The 15,948-nt window shown below is 42.6% G+C and overlaps 1 protein-coding gene across 2 annotated transcripts in view; it reads right to left on the reverse strand.

The window, feature by feature from the left end:
• Positions 1-15,948, reverse strand: part of med16 (mediator complex subunit 16) — a 53,023-nt gene that overhangs the window by 31,473 nt on the left and 5,602 nt on the right. Inside the window, exons 1-6 of one of the 2 annotated variants that reach the window (XM_060941672.1) lie at positions 10,868-11,501; positions 8,595-8,764; positions 8,062-8,493; positions 1,346-1,451; positions 1,090-1,245; positions 710-927 (exon numbers count right to left, since the gene is read on the reverse strand). In XM_060941672.1, coding sequence (XP_060797655.1) covers positions 710-927; positions 1,090-1,245; positions 1,346-1,451; positions 8,062-8,493; positions 8,595-8,714 — 1,032 coding nt within the window. In that variant the 5' untranslated portion in view covers positions 8,715-8,764; positions 10,868-11,501. Of the gene's footprint in view, positions 1-709; positions 928-1,089; positions 1,246-1,345; positions 1,452-8,061; positions 8,494-8,594; positions 8,765-10,867; positions 11,502-15,948 lie in introns of those variants that run through there. The other variant, XM_060941671.1, reaches the window with a different exon arrangement.

The raw sequence follows: 15,948 nt of genomic DNA on the forward strand, positions 1-15,948 counted from the left end.
ACGAAAATCCAGATTCATACATCAGTAATATCACTTGTAAAATATCTGCACACTCATACCATCATTCTGTGCACACTGTATATATTTATCTATTCCATACTTTTGACTTACTTGGATTACTTTGCACCTATTGCACCATTTTTTTTTTGTTACGCTTTTTATCTGTTTTGTACTATGAGAGCTAAGTGAAACTGGAGTCAAATTCCTCGCGTGTGTGTGTCCACATACCTGGCAATAAAAGTGATTCTGATAATTATTAAAATGGTTAACAGATGTATCGTAGGAGGGTGTAGCAACACCAATCTTGATGGGATTAGTACTCATCATTTCCCAAAAGACGGGACAATGAGAGAGAAATGGGAGCGCTTGGTCTACACAGGCTGTGCACTGAAACCGTGCAAAGCTCTCGCAGCCTGCTGGCGCTTCCGCAGGTGATGTCACGAATCTGGCTCCAGACTCCCTTGGGATTTTTCCAGACACGTTTTATTTTATTTTATTTTTTTCTGCTGTAGACAGATGGCCTTGTGCAAAATTACCCTTCTGGATGAGTGTGTAAAGGGACATACTTTCATATAAGAAAAAAAAAAAAAAAACCACCCGAAATTGGTCCAGAATATGCACTTTAAATTAAAAGATGTTTATTTATCCACGATCAGTGATGTAATTTAACGTGATCTAATCTGCTCGTCTCCAGCTTCACTTCATGTACCTTTCCATGGTTATCCACGCCAACCAGAGCCAGAGAAGTCCAGGAGAACTGCAGGGCTTTGAAGTGCACGGTGGGACCTCCAGTTCTCTGGCGTTTAATGGTCGGCTCGTCACCCACACGCTGAGAAGAGCCGGTAGTCCCAGGAAACACACCCATGGTTTGGAGGGACAGACGGTGTAGTATCTGAATAGTGCCATCATTGAAGGCCAAAGCCAGGCCTAATCCAGAGAGATCACACAATGCAACACAAATCGTTATACTCACCATCTTACAATTGCATTTCTTTAAAATCATAAGAAATGGTTTGAGTCAGTGGGTCAGTTATTGCTAACTAAATATCCCAAAAGTACCCATGAGCACAGAGAAAATAAAACCTTTACCAAGGCCTGGGCAAAACTTTGTTTCTGAGGCAACTTTAAGGTCAGTGTTGGAAATTGAGATGGGAAGTTTGGGCAGCGCCACTGCAGAAACGCGGTCCAGGTCATTTGTAGCTGAAAGGATTCGCCACTTCAGAATCATCGGCTGCTTTTCTCCCACTGCAAACGGAAAGTATGGAATGATTAACCTGGATACGAACTGCATCACTACACTGCAGAGTCATTGATGAATCGTAGACTTCAAATACGTCATGCTTACCAACAGGTGAGCGGTGCTGGAATATATTATTGACCGGGAGTCCCTCTTTCCGTAAGGACCAGCACTCTACGATGCTATTCATCTGACTGGATGCACACAGTAATACCTTCAGAAAACAGACAAAAGTCACAATCCATGATCCCATACAACCTGCTTCCTGATCACCACTGTTCTGTGGGAATGAATCTGGATTTTCATTGATTACTAAGCCTCTTTTCTTCAGGTTCTCCAGCAGCCACCTTCATTCGAAAGTTCAGCCCGAAGACTTGGAGCTTACTTTTAATCGAGGCCTTACTACTCGTGACCTGCTGTGTTCTTGAGTTTTTTTTATTTATTTATTTATATATTTTAATATTGCAATTCACATTGTAATTTTTAGTTCCTTCCACATTATCACTTTAGAAGACCCTTGAATGTTTGAGGATTAAAAAAAAAAAAAAAGGACAAAAATAGTAGTGCAGCCATCTTGGGAATTACATCTCATTAACTAGATGCTAGTATTGACAAATGAAAAAAAAGTAGCATCTCCGAGCGTGGCGAGGTGAAGCCAAGCAAAGCAAGGCTTCCTATTAGGCCAGGGGTCTGGGGGCCTCTCCAAATTTCAGGGAAGCTCAGAGATGCAATCGAGGCCATTTTGAGCTACTTTTTGAGGAAAATAAATGCAGGGTTTACTGTACAGTTACTATAAGCTCAATTATCCAAACTCCCCAGGGGAAAAAAGTCTGGCTAACTACAGTCAAGCCGGAAAGTCTGCACACCCCTTTCACCTTCTCCACATTTTATTACGTTACATACTTATTCTACAATAGATCGAGTTCATTTTTTGTCACAAAATTCTACACAAAGTAGATGACAAAGTAAAAGCAGGTTTTTAGACATTTGTACTAATTTATTAAAAGTCAAAATGTAAAATATATGTACACAAGTGTGCACACCCTTTGATATGACACCCAAAAGTGTTTCCACTGATACTGCTTGAGATGTTTCTACAACTTAATTGGAGTCCACCTGTGGTAAATTCAATTGATTGGACATGATTGGGGATTGCCAAGACCTGCCTATATAAGGTCCCACAGTTGACAGTGCAAACTCCAAGCCATAGGGTCAAAGGAATTATCTGCAGACCTCAGAAACAGGATTGTGGCAAGGCACAGACCTGGAGAAGGGTACAGGAAAATTGCTGCAGCTTTACAGGTCCCAAAGAGCACAGTGGCCACCAAGAATCTTCCTAGACCTGGCCACCCAGCCAAACTGAGCGAGTGGGGAAGACAGGTCTTGGCCAAGGAGGTGAGCAGGAACGCAAGGGTCACTCTGACAGCGCTCCAGAGTATCCTTGAGGAGATGGGAGACCCTTTCAGAAGACCAACCATCCAGGCAGCACTCCACAAATCAGGCCTTTAATGGTAGAATGGCCAGATGGAAGCCACTCCTTAGTAAAAGGCACATAACAGCCCACTTTGAGTTTGCTAAAAGGCATCTAGAGGACTCTCAAACCATGAGAAACAAGATTCCCTGGTCTGATGAAACCAAAATTGAACTTTCTGGCCAGAATACCAAGCATCATGTCTGGAGGAAACCAGGCACCACTCATCTGGATAATGCCATCCCTCCAGTGAAGCATGGCGGTGGCAGCATTATGATGTGGGGATGTTTTTCAGCAGCGGGAATGGGGCGACTAGTCCTGATAGAGGGAAAGATGAATGCAGCCAAGTTCCTTAGAGATCCTTGAAGAAAACCTGCTCCAGAGTGCTCTGGACCTCAAACTGGGGCGAAGGTTTCCCTTCCAACAACATAACAAAGACCCAAAGCACACAGCCAAGATAACAAAGGAATGGCTTCAGAGAAAGTCTGTGAATGTCCTTGAGTGGCCCAGCCAGCGCCCAGACCTGAATCCAATTGAACATCTGTGGAAGGAGCTGAAAATGGCTGCATACCAATGCTCCCCATCCAACCTGACAGAGCTTGCAAGGATATGCCAAGAGGAATGGGCAAAAATGTCAAACAAGTGTGCCAAGCTCATAGCTTCTTTCTGAAGACGCCTTGAAGTTGTAATTGCTGCCAAAGGTGCATCAACCAAGTATTAGGCTAAGGGTGTGTACAGATATGTAACCCCTAAATAACCTATTTTTGTCAGTAAAATAAATGCATATTTTCTAAAAACATGCCTTCACTTTGTCATTATGGGCCATTTTGTGACAAAAAACGAACTCAATCTATTGCAGAACAAGTCTGTAATGTAATGTAATAAAATGTGGAGAAGGTGAAGGGGGTGCGCAGACTTTCTGGCTTGACTAAGAGGATGTTCTGATAAAAGAGGTTCAGGTAACTGAGCTTGTACTGTAATCCGGTGTTTCAGTAGTTTCATCATGATCAACAACAAAAGCCAGAGTAAAAGACAAAAGATTTATGTATAGGTCTTTCAATAACAACAAAATTAATACTGCATTTAGTTACGCTACAATTACCTGCGTAGCGCTTGTATTGTTTCTGCCTACCGCTAGCGGCCTGCAGTGGCTACTCATGCGTCGTGTTTTGGTCTTTGCTTTCTACGTTATTGATTCCCGTGCGGGTTTCCCCAGTACACAAATACTGATGACGTAGTCAGTATTCTCAGTAACCTCGTGGTTCTTTCACAATGTGACAACAGGAAGTGGGGGAAAAAAAAAAAAAAACTGTTTATGAAGTAGACCCTCATCTTCCGACTTCTGCTACCATCAATGGTGAGCGGGTTGTATTTTCTAAACATATAGAAGTGATAGCTTAAGTATTTTTCTTGATTACTGCCAAGTTTCATCGCAATCAAAAGACTAGCATGTTGGTTTTGCTAACGTTAGAAAACTGTCCAAGTGCTGCTGGCGGATGGACAAAAAATTAAGCAAGTTATAGTCATTTACAGGTGGAAGTTGTTGATATCGGTCACAGTTCTTCTATTGTTTTAGTGTGTACCGGTAATTAAGGGCAGAAAATCCCCTCGATTTTTCAAAATTAAATTCATAACTTTCTTAATATTTGTCATAGTTGGTTCATGCATCATTTTAAAGGTCTTTTCTAGTGTAGTAGAAATTCTTAAACCTAATAACTTTGATTTTTGTCACATGCCTACTGTATTTGCTTCCTGACCCGTGCACCAGTCTAACTCTGGACTTTACGTTTTGTTGTCTCGACAACTGATTTGTAGGAATTTTATTTGGTAGTTTTCTTGTGGCGGTGCACATCGCTCCCCCCCCCCCCCCACGCCGCACATTGAAATTGCACCTACACAGAGTACAGCAGGCGTGGCGATTGTCCAGTTTCAACTGTACAATACTCGGCCGTGTATTCAGCTAGAAATAGACCGAACCCGTAACTACGTCATTGCTTGTTTTCTGCAATGCATTATGGGGGATACCCGGGGTCAGCTCCGCCGTATTGTTTACTTTTGCCTTTGTTAAACACTGTATTGTTCTGTCTAACCGGTTTGAACCATGCAGCCTAAAGTGAATTGCTGTGTGCCTTACTGTGTCTCCACAACAAAGAGAACATCTAATTTGAGCTTTTATCAGCTGCCAGTCGAGAAGAGAAGAAAGAAATGGATAAGTTTAATCTGCAACAAAAACCTTCAAACTGAATTGGAATGGACAAGTGTTTGTAGCTTACGTTTCTCTGGCGGGGAAAAGACGGACTTAAACTGTGACCCAGCAATATTTCCATGGTCTGCGGAACGGCCTTCGGTTATAGAAGATAACAATCGACACTGTTCATCGTCTGAAACTAGTGAGATTCCAACGCCTGTAAAATGAAGAAGAATTCTTTGGCTTTTGCCTCTCAACGTACCGAAGCACTCGGCAGCCACGAAGGGTTCTCTTTCGGGTATGTATAATGTTCACCCTACTAGCAGCATTTACTGAAGAAAATGCATTTATACTGAACATGACACGGCAGATCAGTGCGTTTCCAAAGGCTGGGTTTTTTTTTTGTAATGTTTCCTGATATCAAGTTTTATTTAACTAATCACTCATTTATAAATGTTCTGATGCTGTTCATCTGGGCCCGGGATCACGAAGCAATCTTAGACTTAAGTTGTACAGTGTGGTAGACTCGATCTCGACTCTTACCTTCTCACCAAGCTTGATTTGATTGCGATTTTCATGCTGTAAACCCTCGACGTGTCCTCCACCTCTTTAAATCGCCAATTTCATTGTCTTCCATGACAGAGCACGGCAAAATCGCTCCCCTCACATCACTCTCGTGCAAAATTAATCTGACATCCATCATATCCCCCAGAATGCTTTGCGGTAAACAAGTGATGACGTGGTTATGCTTGGGGGTTATTGCTGTTTACACAGCCTCCTCTTTTTAGGCGGAGACTCCATCATTCACAATCCATGGTCTGTCTTCACTTCGCACCCGACACTAGTTTGCGAGAGAAATCGAAAGTTTCAGTTCTGGAACACGACCGACGCAGACAGTTTGCTTCCAGGAAGACGACTACGCATCACTACTGCGCATTTCTGAGTGCTGCGCTTAACACGCACTGTGATTGGCTGAGAGCATGAATCAGGTCACCTCTCAGCCAATCACAGCGCAGCTAATGTAAAGATACGGAAATTCCCAGGATTATCCAAATCCGTGACATGTGGAGCAGTCTGAACGCTGAGAATATATATGTTGAGTCGATCAATACACGGACAAACCCAGTTGAAAAACATTATTTTCAGGTCTATGCGTAGCATCGTAATTTAAATCCATAGCTGCTATGCCCAAATCGTGTACAGTGGTGCTTGAAAGTTTGTGAACTCTTTAGAATTGACTATATTTCTGCATAAATATGACCTAAAACCATCAGATTTTCACACAAGTCCTAAAAGTAGATAAAGAGAACCCAGTTAAACAAATGAGACAAAAATATTATACTTGGTCATTTATTTATTGAGGAAAATGATCCAATATTACATATCTGTGAGTGGCAAAAGAATGTGAACCTTTGCTTTCAGTATCTGGTGTGACCCCCTTGTGCAGCAATAACTGCAACTAAACGTTTGCGGTAACTGTTGATCAGTCCTGCACACCGGCTTGGAGGAATTTTAGCCCATTCCTCCGTACAGAACAGCTTCAACTCTGGGATGTTGGTGGGTTTCCTCACATGAACTGCTCGCTTCAGGTCCTTCCACAACATTTCCATTGGATTACGGTCAGGACTTTGACTTGGCCATTCCAAAACATTAGCTTTATTCTTCTTTAACCATTCTTTGGTAGAACAACTTGTGTGCTTAGGGTCATTGTCTTGCTGCATGACCCACCTTCTCTTGAGATTCAGTTCATGGACAGATGTCCTGACATTTTCCTTTAGAATTCGCTGGTATAATTCAGAATTCATTGTTCCATCAATGATGGCAAGCCGTTCTGGCCCAGATGCAGCAAAACAGGCCCAAACCATAATACTACCACCACCATGTTTCACAGCTGGGATAAGGTTCTTATACTGGAATGCAGTGTTTTCCTTTCTCCAAACATAATGCTTCTCATTTAAACCAAAAACTTCTATTTTGGTCTCATCTGTCCACAAAACATTTTTCCAAAGCCTTCTGGCTTGTCCATGTGATCTTTAGCAAACTGTAGACGAGCAGCAATGTTCTTTTTGAGAGCAGTGGCTTTCTCCTTGCAACTCTGCCATGCACACCATTGTTGTTCAGTGTTCTCCTGATGGTGGACTCATGAACATTAACACTAGCCAATGTGAGAGAGGCCTTCAGTTGCTTAGAAGAAGTTACCCTGGGGTCCTTTGTCACCTCGCTGACTATTACACGCCTTGCTCTTGGGGTGATCTTTGTTGGTCGACCACTCCTGGGGAGGGTAACAATGGTCTTGAATTTCCTCCATTTGTACACAATCTGTCTGACTGTGGATTGGTGGAGTCCAAACTCTTTAGAGATGGTTTTGTAACCTTTTCCAGCCTGATGAGCATCAACAACGCTTTTTCTGAGGTTCTCAGAAATCTCCTTTGTTCGTGCCATGATACACTTCCACAAACATGTGCTGCTGTAAAGATCAGACTTTGACAGATCCCTGTTCTTTAAATAAAACAGGGTGCCCACTCACACCTGATTGTCATCCCACTGATTGAAAACACCTGACTCTAATTTCACCTTCAGATTAACTGCTAATCCTAGAGGTTCACATACTTTTGCCACTCACAGATATGTAATATCGGATCATTTTCCTCAATAAATAAATGACCAAGTATAATATTTTTGTCTCATTTGTTTAACTGGGTTCTCTTTATCTACTTTTAGGACTTGTGTGAAAATCTGACGTTTTAGGTCATTTATGCAGAAATATAGAAAATTCTAAAGGGTTCACAACTTTCAAGCACCGCTGTATGTTGGCATCTCTGACTGTGTCATCAAACTAGCCTTGAAACTCAACCAATAAGCTCCGCTATTTTCTGTGTAGGAATGCTCCATGGAATACTTCAGCATTTTCAACCTCATCTCTACCAGAGACAAAAATTTCATTCCGGGAATACTTTGCAATTCCAAGATAGTCATATAAATCTGAATGTGTATGAATGAGTAGCCAGAACTACTATTTTAATTTTAGAAAGTAAGGACGACATCAGCGCTACTTTTGGGAGAACTTTTAAAGTTAATGCAATAGTTGTATTTTGATTGTGTGTTAGAATTTAACTGCCTTTAGGATTTGCATTATAATTATGCTTTGTCCAAACATGTTCTCACCTGCTCAGAGTTCTCCCTTGTGAGGAACTTGAGGTGTGTGACAGCAGGGTACTTGTTGCGGCGCACCGGGTCGGTGGTGCAGCGCATGAAGAGCGAGGGCAGCAGCTCGGTGTCGATGCGGCACTTCTCGCTCACCACGCTCACGCACACCTTGTAGAACTGCACAGGTGAGGAGCTGCTGCCGTCCGTTGTGGCCACCACGATGTTCCCGCCGCCTGTGAACGCGATGTCAGCCAGGGCCACGCGGCCACGCAGGCGACTCAGACTCTCGCTGGCGGAAAGCAGCGCGCCGTTCGGCTTCAACAGGGAAACGCTCACTAAGCCGCTCACCGTCACAGCCAGCCAGCCCTCCATAGGCTTCCCCCCGAAAAGAGTCAGCGATGGAGAGAACTTCACCCGCGAGAACTTCTCGCCGAAGTTGGTGGAGCCGGACTGCAGGATGACATTGTCAGAAAGGAAAATGAACAATATGTGTTTTGTACTTGACTGAATAAAAACAATAGAGGAAGAAAGTGCCATAATTTCCTCCTTGCCTTCTCTACATGCAAAGCGAGCTTCACTCCATTGTGCAGCCACGACAGAGCGACAATAGGGTCACCCTCAACCGAGCTGCTTTGTGTACTTTCCCAGCTGTTCACCAGGTGCTCGGTCATTGCCCAGCACTTGATCTGTCCATCCCCATCGGCCGAGAGAAGTCTGGATCCTATTCACACATTTAAAAAAAAAAAAAAAAAGCACTGGTCAGCTGCAGTCGGTGTATGATTTTGCAGATATGTTAAAAATACTAATTTATGCAGCTTGTTGAACATAAAAAGTCAATGATTTTGGCACAAGTTTCGCTGAAGGTAGCCATGTTGAAACAAAATTGCAGATAAATCAAATTTCCTCCAACGCCACGCCCAGACCAGAACGCCAGTGCAAAACAAGGAGCTTGGTTAGATCTACATACATTTCTCTCAGACATGTACAGAGCCTGGATTACCACAGAGACCAGGTTTCCTCTGACAGCTGCCAGAACGTGATGATAACCAAGTTTATTGTGTACAGGCTTGTAGTACTCGAGTTCAGGACTGGGACTCGAGTCCGACTCGTGCCTTAAATTTTAAGGACTCGTGACTTGACTCGGACTTCAGCATTGATGACGTGCGCTTGAACATTAACTGCATTCGGATCCGTAAATTGGAGACGAGGACTTGGATTTTTTCTTTTTTTTTTCAAAACAACATGCCATAAGATATTTATGTCTACATTAATTTTATACTAATTCCGTGCAAGAGAATGCACATTCACCTGTTCATACGTCATGTTCAGGAACAAACTAACGTTAATGGCGCTAAAATGCCTGGAGTACGGAAGCCGCGAGAGGCCCTTCATATAATCCTTTTTTTATTCACCTTGTTATCCCGAGATAACGACATAATTAATTCAGGATCTCGAGAAAACAACACAACTAATTCGAGATCTCGAGAAAACAAAATTATTTCATGATCTCGAGTAAACAGCTGAGAAATGGTTCATTCAGGTGCGCCAAGAGACTTGTGATATGCTGACTTTGGGGCTATTTCTCATTCTGCATAGACGCAACTTTGGTCATTAGAATGTCTGGAATAATCGATCATCTAATAAGGCAATATTTTGATCAGGGGTTGACACAGGGAGAGATTGCATCAAGTCTTTTAATAAGGGATAATTTCAAAATTAGTCCGTGGCACCTCCGCAGAAGACTGGCCCAGCTTCGCCTCTACCGACAGAGATACAGTGATCCAGCTGAGATCATGAAATAATTGCTTTGTTTTCTCGAGATCTCGAATTAGTTGTGTTGTTTTCTGGAGATCCTGAATTAATTATGTCGTTATCTCGGGATAACAAGGTGAATAAAAAAAAAAAAAAAAAAGATTACATGAAGGGCTTCTCGCGGCTTCCGTACTGGAGAGAACGCCTCTAGGATTGTCCGCTTTGCTTATACAGACTTCTCGTGTAGTGGGAAAAAAAAAAAATGCACTGCTGTGTGTTCCATATGTAGAAGAACTATCGAGGAGACGACGGGGACAACCTCGAACTTCAATCGTCATTTGGCGAGACTCCACCCAGAGAAGGAAGTGACACGCTATGTTCGTTGCTCTGTTGATAGTGGGCGGGGCTTGCTGAGCGATGAACAAGCTTTTTATCTGTAGCCTGTGAGCTAAAATGGGGCAGTCGAGTAGGAACATTAGTCCAACACAGCAGCAGAGACGCTTTCACATAAAGGCAGCAACAGCCACCGTCAAATGGTGCAGTTGGAGTCGTGTTCTCGGACTGGACTCGGAATTTTCTTGAATGACTTGGACGTGAACACTGGGGACTTGAGACTGGACTTGGACTCTAGGTTTAGTGACTCGACTACAACGCTGATTGTGTGACGCACTGTACAAGAGAATGCCAATAAAATCTTGGTCAAATATTATTTCCGAATATTAGCTCTGTTCAAGTGTGCTGTGAGTAAGAGCGCATGATTAAGACTCTCTCATGCTAGTATTACAGTGCAATACGACGACGGCATTCTTCTCTGGGTGACGTTTTAGACTCGTTGCAACAGCGCTTACGGAGCCAAAAATACTTGACACTGCCATCTTCTGTCTTTTTCCAAGAGTACAGTAAATAAGTGAAGGCTACAGCAGGGATCGAAACGGGAATTTGGGAGCACTGGTCCATTTGGACCAATGCCTCTGAGGTACTGGTCCGAATGGAGTAGCACTGGTCCGTATTTATAATTACAAATTTCAAGCCGATTTTATATATTTATTCATATAATACAACCATATTATACATGAGTGATCAATTTCAACCGTCTGTAAACTTCTTCCTCAGTCATCTCATTATCACAATCTTCGAAACCCTCATCATCATCATCATCATCATCATCTTCCATCAGGTCGTACACCACATCATGCTGCGCCTCCTCGTCATCTTCATCTGCCACATACTCCCTCTCATCACCTGCAGGCTGAGCAATCGCATGCTCTAATTGGATACTCTAATACTAGGATATCAGCTTATATACTGTGAGTAGAGAAAAACAAAATGGTGGCTTTGTTACCAAGTATTTAAAAGAAACAGAAATAAGGGCCACATACTTGTTGAGCGATATCCGTTTGTTTTGATAGCTGTCAGAAATGTCAAGCCAAGGACTTTTAAACTTCGCAGGGGTCTAATCTATCTGACCAATAGCGGTTCAAGTTACATTTGTCTTCACGGGCAGCAACGAAAATGAACGGGAAGAAACGAAACTTCGCGCAGCCATGCTGCATGTAGCGGTGTATACTGCGCACGTAAACAATACGGCAGCGCCCGCGTCTATGCCAACTTGACAAATGTCTCACAAAATCTATTGAAATTATCGTAAAAAATGGTAAAATAGACCAAGTTCTGCTTAAAATGGGCGAGACTCGTTGATAGAAACCATTGAGGCAGTGAGTAGTTTGATATACAGTTAGGTCCATAAATATTTGGACAGAGGCAACATTTTTCTAATTTTGGTTCTGTACATTACCACAATGAATTTTGAACAAAACAATTCAGATGCAGTTGAAGTTTAGACTTTCAGCTTTAATTCAGTGGGTTGAACAAAATGATTGCATAAAAATGTGAGGAACTAAAGCATTTTTTAAACACAATCCCTTCATTTCAGGGGCTCAAAAGTAATTGGACAAATTAAATAATTGTAAATAAAATGTTCATTTCTAATACTTGGTTGAAAACCCTTTGTTGGCAATGACTGCCTGAAGTCTTGAACTCATGGACATCACCAGACGCTGTGTTTCCTCCTTTTTAATGCTCTGCCAGGCCTTTACTGCAGCGGTTTTCAGTTGCTGTTTGTTTGTGGGCCTTTCTGTCTGAAGTTTAGTCTTTAACAAGTAAAATGCTGCTCAATTGGGTTGAGATCAGGTGACTGACTTGGCCATTCAAGAATATTCCACTTCTTTGCTTTAATAAACTCCTGGGTTGCTTTGGCTTTATGTTTTGGGTCATTGTCCATCTGTATTATGAAACGCCGACCAATCAGTTTGGCTGCATTTGGCTGGATTTGAGCACACAGTACGTCTCTGAATACCTCAGAATTCATCCGGCTGCTTCTGTCCTGTGTCACATCATCAATAAACACTAGTGACCCAGTGCCACTGGCAGCCATGCATGCCCAAGCCATCACACTGCCTCCGCCGTGTTTTACAGATGATGTGGTATGCTTTGGATCATGAGCTGTACCACGTCTTCGCCATACTTTTTTCTTTCCATCATTCTGGTAGAGGTTGATCTTAGTTTCATCTGTCCAAAGAATGTTCTTCCAGAACTGTGTTGGCTTTTTTAGATGTTTTTTTTAGCAAAGTCCAATCTAGCCTTTTTATTCTTGAGGCTTATGAGTGGCTTGCACCGTGCAGTGAACCCTCTGTATTTACTTTCATGCAGTCTTCTCTTTATGGTAGATTTGGATATTGATACGCCTACCTCCTGGAGAGTGTTGTTCACTTGGTTGGCTGTTGTGAAGGGGTTTCTCTTCACCATGGAAATTATTCTGCGATCATCCACCACTGTTGTCTTCTGTGGACGTCCAGGTCTTTTTGCATTGATGAGTTCACCAGTGGCAGCACGGTGGTGTAGTGGTTAGCGCTGTCGCCTCACAACAAGAAGGTCCGGGTTCGAGCCCCGTGGCTGGCGAGGGCCTTTCTGTGTGGAGTTTGCATGTTCTCCCCGTGTCCGCGTGGGTTTCCTCCGGGTGCTCCAGTTTCCCCCACAGTCCAAAGACATGCAGGTTAGGTTAACTGGTGACTCTAAATTGAGCGTAGGTGTGAATGTGAATGGTTGTCTGTGTCTATGTGTCAGCCCTGTGATGACCTGGCAACTTGTCCAGGGTGTACCCCGCCTTTCGCCCGTAGTCAGCTGGGATAGGCTCCAGCTTGCCTGAGACCCTGTAGAACAGGATAAAGCGGCTAGAGATAATGAGATGAGAGGAGTTCACCAGTGCTTTCTTTCTTTCTCAGGATGTACCAAACTGTAGATTTTGCCACTCCTAATATTGTAGCAATTTCTCGGATGGGTTTTTTCTGTTTTCGCAGCTTAAGGATGGCTTGTTTCACCTGCATGGAGAGCTCCTTTGACCGCATATTTTCTTCACAGCAAAATCTTCCAAATGCAAGCACCACACCTCAAATCAACTCCAGGCCTTTTATCTGCTTAATTGAGAATGACATAACGAAGGAATTGCCCACACCTGCTCATGAAATAGCCTTTGAGTCAATTGTCCAATTACTTTTGGTCCCTTTAAAAACAGGGTGGCACATGTTAAGGAGCTGAAACTCCTAAACCCTTCATCCAATTTTAATGTGGATACCCTCAAATGAAAGCTGAAAGTCTGGACTTGATGTCCATGTCCATTATATAACTATAACTTGAATATGTTTCAGTAAACAGGTAAAAAAAAAAAAAGAAAATTTGTATCAGTGTCCAAATATATATGGACCTAACTGTATATAGCGTGGCGAGCCAGTCGCCCACTCGGTCGAGTACATGTCATTAGTCGCCCGTACCCTTTCCAACTCGCATTGGCGAGTGGGCGACCGCCCGTTTCGATCCCTGCTACAGAACTGCCTCTATGCCCGACCGCTACTTCTGAAGCTTGGTACAAGTCTGAGTAACATACCAGAATTAGTATTTCAAAACACGAGTGCGTTCTGTCTCTCAGTGACGAATTTCTAGGCTCCACAATATGCCTTGAATGACATGCTGCCAGGTAACAGGAAAGGACACAGGAAGTGGGCGTACTACAGCACCCCAGACTTTCAGGATTCTTTTATGCTAACCATACACGAGAACACTTTGAAAAGACTTCGTAAAGACTACAGCCTGACACGCTCTCACATGTGTCGTTAGTCACAGAGTTATGCTGACCTTACGCCAAACGACTTTTCAAGCCGTTGTTTATGATTTTTGAAAAGATAGGGGATCTTTCAGGGTCACTATTTGCATAAGCTAAGACTGGAGATAATATTAACACGGTTGATTTTATTGGAACGCCAAAGCGAGAAAAAGGCTGACGTCAAGACAGCTATCTTGACCGCCTTACACCAAACGATCGAGGTCATGGGAGCACACCACAACCCACAACTCTAGCAAAACTCTCGTGATTTTATTCTGAGATTGAAAACTTGTCTGCGATACAGAAATCGCTTGAAAAGTAATTTGGTGCAAGGCTGGCATTAACTCCAATTGTTTTCATCTCATTACAGTGGCGGCTGTTAAGGGGTGGGATGTATTAGGCAGCAAGAGAACGGTCAGTTCTTGAAGTTGAGGTGCTGGAAGAAAGAAAAATAGGCAAGCGTAAGGATCTGAGCGACTTTGACAAGCGTTAAACTGTGATGGCTAGATGACTGGGTCTGAGCATCTCCAGAATAGTACATCTTGTGTGGCGTTCTCAGTATGCAGTGGTTAGTACCGACCAAAAGTGGTCCAAAGACGGTCAACCGGTGAACCATTGACAGGGTCATGAGTGTCTAAGGCTAACCCATATGGTCCAGTCCCAGAGAAGAGCTACTGGAGCACAAACTGCTGAAAAGGTTAACGTTGACACCTTTCTGTTTTAGCCAGCATTAACTTTTCTCAGCAGTTTGTCCTACAGTAGCTCTTTTGTGGGATTGGACCATATGGGCTCGCCTTCACACCCCATGTGAATCAATGAGCCTTCGACACCGGTTCCCCTTCCTTGGACCACTTTTGGTAGGTACTAACCACTGCATACGGACTGTGAGTTGGCCTAGTGGTTAGCGTGTCCGCCTCTCGATCGGGAGTTCTACACATGGTCGGGTCATAAAAATGGTACCTACTGCCATCTGGCAAGGCACGCTGCAAGATTAGATTAGATTAGATTCACTTTATTCATCCCACATCGGGGAAATTCACATGTTAATAGTAGCAAGAAAATGTCAAACAGATAACAAATAAAACAAATAAAAATTAGACAAACGAAGGATTAAATACAGAGTAGGGCTGGGCGATATGGCTGAAATCTGTATCACGATATAAGTGTTTCATATTGGTCGATATCGATAATTATTGAAACATTTTATGACCTATTTAAAATAAGGACCAGGAGGGAACAATACTAAATTCAAACATTTATTTTAAACTTAAACTTCCTCTGACAGCCAATAAGCAAGGAATGTCAACACGCATGTTCAATGTTACGATCACAACAAAAACTGAGCAATTATCAATAATAAAGTGATTAAAAAACTCAAGTGTTATAAAAACATGAGCAAAGTGTTGAATGTAAACATAGCAAAACCTGCTATGTGAGAAGGACGGTCATATTTTTAATTTTTTACTGCAAGTTTAGTGCAAAAAAAGTTCACCCTCTGGTGAATAACATTTAAAAACATAAATAAAAATATGCAGTGCTTTATAAACATAAAAGAAATTGAGTGAAACTGAGGTAGACTTAGACTATTCTTAAACTATTCAAGTATATTTTCATTGAAGGTTTAATAAAATAAAAATAGTGTTTTGTAAACATAGAAGAAATTAAAGTAAAACTGAGGTAGACTTAAGACTTTACATCTGTAACATCTGGCCTTACTGACTTTACCCACAATTTCCTCGCTCGTTCCGGCACTCATCTTTCTTTTCTTGGCCACGCTGTTTCTGGAAAAAAAATAAACACGACCACGAGACAACGAAATGGCGCAACCAAACGCAATACTGTTACATGATTGGCTATCAGCGTGTCACTCCCTGTGTGTTGCTAGGCACCAGAGGACGAGTGCCTTTGCTCATGCAACCAAGCTTGCTTCGTAACAACAGTTGATTGAAAGCGGACCTAAACCAGAGAGGGCTCTGGCTAACGCTTGTTTCTTGAAA

The sequence above is a fragment of the Neoarius graeffei genome, chromosome 15, assembly GCF_027579695.1.
Source record: "Neoarius graeffei isolate fNeoGra1 chromosome 15, fNeoGra1.pri, whole genome shotgun sequence".
Taxonomy (NCBI): Eukaryota; Metazoa; Chordata; class Actinopteri; order Siluriformes; family Ariidae; genus Neoarius; species Neoarius graeffei.